General features: G+C 37.9%; 1 protein-coding gene across 1 annotated transcript; it reads right to left on the bottom strand.

Moving 5' to 3' along the window:
* Window positions 1–242: 242 nt before the first annotated feature.
* LOC145735600 (uncharacterized) lies at window positions 243–1,866 on the bottom strand. Its single transcript, XM_081989580.1, has 2 exons — window positions 1,069–1,866; window positions 243–1,017 (listed from the first exon to the last, which is right to left on the bottom strand). The coding sequence occupies exons 1-2, from the start codon at window positions 1,841–1,843 to the stop codon at window positions 371–373; spliced, it is 1,422 nt and encodes a 473-aa protein (XP_081845706.1). The 5' UTR covers window positions 1,844–1,866; the 3' UTR covers window positions 243–370.
* Between the last annotated feature and the right edge of the window lie 1,673 nt (window positions 1,867–3,539).

Genomic DNA, 3,539 nt, shown 5'->3' with positions numbered 1-3,539 from the left:
CAAAAATTTGTCCAGAAAGTCCAAATTGGCAGCATTTTCAGCTTGTTGCTTTTTCTTGACCAATCACAAACTACAAGCAGTGCTGTAATTTAAACAAATATTGCTTATTGTCTAAGATTTTTAGAAAAAATACAATTATATTCTCTCTCAAACTAACATAAATTGTTTTCCCCCTTTAGCCTTTAACAACTTCCCTCTAACGATCCAACTTTTTGTTGTTTGCAAATGAGACAAAGACCGAATGCAACTAAACACTTAAGGGATTCTTTAATTATCGGAAGTTGGAATGTAAGCTGGTAAATTGCTTTTCCACTTAATTGTACATCTGAAATAGTCGTGGAAGAAAGTTGTTACACAGTGCTTTGCGGTGTCAATTAGATTTTCCAGAACGTTTGTCTGATGCTGAGTGTTTAGGACTTTCACTTTCCTCTTCTTCTTCTTCTTCATCATCTTCTTCGTCATCAGCAATTCCACAGTACACCCCATAAGCTACTTGGTCGTTAATTTCATCGTCACAGTATAGTGTTTGGTTAGTGTTGCCACTTTCTTCAGAAGATTCCTCACCTTCTGCAAACGATATGACAGCTGATGTGGTGGTGTTACTGCTGCTGTATTTTCTTGAAGACTTTGACGAGGTTTTACCACTGGAAAATGGACTAGAAGCAAAGGGGTAGTAGCTGACGTTAACAGTTTGCTCATGCAAATTCTTTCCTCGTTTGTTCTGTTCTTGATTGATGCCGTAACACAAACATTTGTCCAGATTGTCCAAGTCTTCGCAGAGTACTACAGAAGGATCATCCGGATCTAGTTGTCTGGCACAAGTTTGGTCAGGTTTCCGGAAATGTCGATAGCACCAAGTCAGAACGCACATTAGGAGTAAAACTTTGGAGATTATGGTGATGGCCAGAAGTGCTATGAGGATAATAGTGACGCGGATTCTGGATTTGTTAACGCAGTTCCAGTCGCCAACTTGAATGTTGCAGAGATGGTGTTGGGCTACTCCAGGCTCGTACATACCTGGTTAGACTACATTCAGTCTGGAAATTACAGAAATAAATTTAAACAAACCTTCATCAGTGGTTGAAGTGGTCCACCCTTCATTACACAAACACTCCCCATTATCAGTAACCCTGCCGTAATGGCAAATAGCATTGATCATCCCTATTTGGCTTCCATCCTGGTTACTTCCAATTTCCTCTAAATCCGATTTGGATATCGGTTCGTTCACATCAAAACACTCATTACTATAAGGTGAATAGCCAATATCTGGGAAACACTCATCGCATATTTTTGAGTTACATATAGGGACTTTTTGGCATCTTTTACATTCCGGATTGAAGTAACTTATGGTCCCGGAATATTTAATTAAACAATCAACAGGATTGCAATTTTGCATAAAATCCAAATCGATTGTTTCACACTGTTTCTTGTTGTGATCCTCCGGACAAAACTTACTGGTATCAAAACGTATATCAGTGCTCAATTCCTTCTTTCTGAATTGGTTCCGGTAAATCACCTCAACCGAACAGATCCCTCTTCGATTAAACAAATACAAATTGGGGTAAATTAGGGTGAGGTTTTTAACATAAGTGGATGGCAAAGTGCCCATGTCGCCTCCGATTAAGGTCATAGAATTACAATCAACTTCGTCAGGAGTAATGGTTTCGCAGCATTGTAACATATTAACAGATAACTCTAGCTCATCCTTGCAGATATTTTTCACGGTTATATAAAAAATCATGGCAATGTCGTCGTTTTCGATGTAGTCGATGCCTTGGGCTTGAATTTCAATTTCGGCCCTGATTTTTACCGACAAAAGAAGCATTATAAGAATGATTGACATTGTGACAGATGTTTGACATTTATACAGGTTAAGTTTGGAGTGTTATTTTAAATAAGTTTAGTTAGAATGCGATAGAGCCACTGACTTTTAAAAGAGAGTGACAGATGTGACGTATTTCTGAAGTCAGGACGTGGTCGTGTGTCACGTGATAACTGTCAAACACATCACAACTCTCAAAAATGACTTTACAATGTCAGAGAGTTGCAATACTAAAACGGAAATTATTTACAGCTTTATGGAATGGTAATTGACAGTTGTGACGTAGTTATCTACCTAGGAGGTAGTTAATAATTGTCAAAAATTATTTACACAACAGAAAACTACAAAACGAAGCTTTCTACAGTTTCGAAACTAAAACAGGAACGCTTTACAGCTTGATGGAATAGTAATTGACAGTTGTGACGTAGCTACCAATCCGGGAAGTAGTTTTTGTGTCACGTGACATCTGTCAAGCATGTCACAATTCTCCAAAATGAGTTACAAGACAAAAATTAAACTTGCTACAACTACAATACTAAAACAGGAACCTTTTACAGTTTAATGGTAATTGACAGCTGTGACGTAGCTATCTATCTAGGAGGTAGTTTTGTGTCACGTGATACCTGTCAAATACGCCATAATTGTCAAAAATTATTTACATAACAGAAAACTACAAAACGAAGCTTTCTACAGTTACGAAACTAAATGAGGAACGCTTTACAGCTTCATGGAATGGTAATTGACAGATTTGACGTATTTCTGAAATCAGGACGTTGTCGTGTGTCACGTGATAACTGTCAAACACATCACAACTCTCAAAAATGACTTGACAATGACAGAAAATACATTTTTTCAGTTACAATTGTCGTTTCAAGTTAAGATCGCAGCGTCAGTTGAACTAAAATCGGGCAACAAGTTCCTAACCTAACATTATACATAATGTGTCACTGTCACTTTCATAATTACGAAAGGGCTAAATTCCTAACCAAAATCAATGTAAACAAACGGAGAAATGACAGCTGGAATGCCCGAAACTGCTTTCAAAACTGATCACCAGAGGGAGTATCTCTTATCTTGAAACGCCAATAAGAAATTATTTACAGCTTCATGGAATGGTAATTGACAGTTGTGACGTAGTTATCTACCTAGAAGGTAGTTTTGCGTCACGTGATACCTGTCAAATACGCAATAATTGTCAAAAACTATTTACACAACTGAAAATTACAGAAACGACCAATGTCACGTGACACTATATGACGTCACGAAATGACAGATAAGTCAAGTTAACCAAATTTCAGACCATGGAGCTGTAAAATATCCACGTTTGCAGAACTGGTCAGGTAACAAAGAATATTTTGCAGCTCCATGTTTTTTTAAGTGTATTTTGACAATTGTGACGTGTTTTACCGGTGTCACGTGATCAAAGACAACGTCTCAAAGTGACAGATATGACACATCTGTAAAATTCGAGTCATTAAAGGTGGAAAAACCCCTTTTTTCAGTGTAGTGGTTGTACAAATTGTGCTTGGCAGCTTGTCATTTTGGTAAGCTAGTTTTGACAGTTGCGCTGTATTTGACTGACGTCACGTGATCCTAGATAATGTCCTGAAATGACAGATAGGATCAGTTTGGGGGGATGACATGGGGATTTCCCGGGCTATAGATTGGTATACTGATCCATCCTGTAACTGTCAAAATAACCGAGTTACGGGCTGTC

The sequence above is a fragment of the Ips typographus genome, linkage group LG11 (genome assembly GCF_016097725.1).
Source record: "Ips typographus isolate SLU linkage group LG11, UJ_Ityp_2.0, whole genome shotgun sequence".
NCBI lineage: Eukaryota > Metazoa > Arthropoda > Insecta > Coleoptera > Curculionidae > Ips > Ips typographus.
This window is presented reverse-complemented; position numbering and strand designations above follow the sequence as displayed.

Coding starts and splice junctions, on each gene's coding strand:
- LOC145735600 (XM_081989580.1), bottom strand. CDS start 1,843: ATGTCAATCATTCTTATAATGCTTCTTTTGTCGGTAAAAATCAGGGCC. Junction 1,018..1,068: donor CACTTCAACCACTGATGAAG/GTTTGTTTAAAT, acceptor TAGTCTAACCAG/GTATGTACGAGCCTGGAGTA.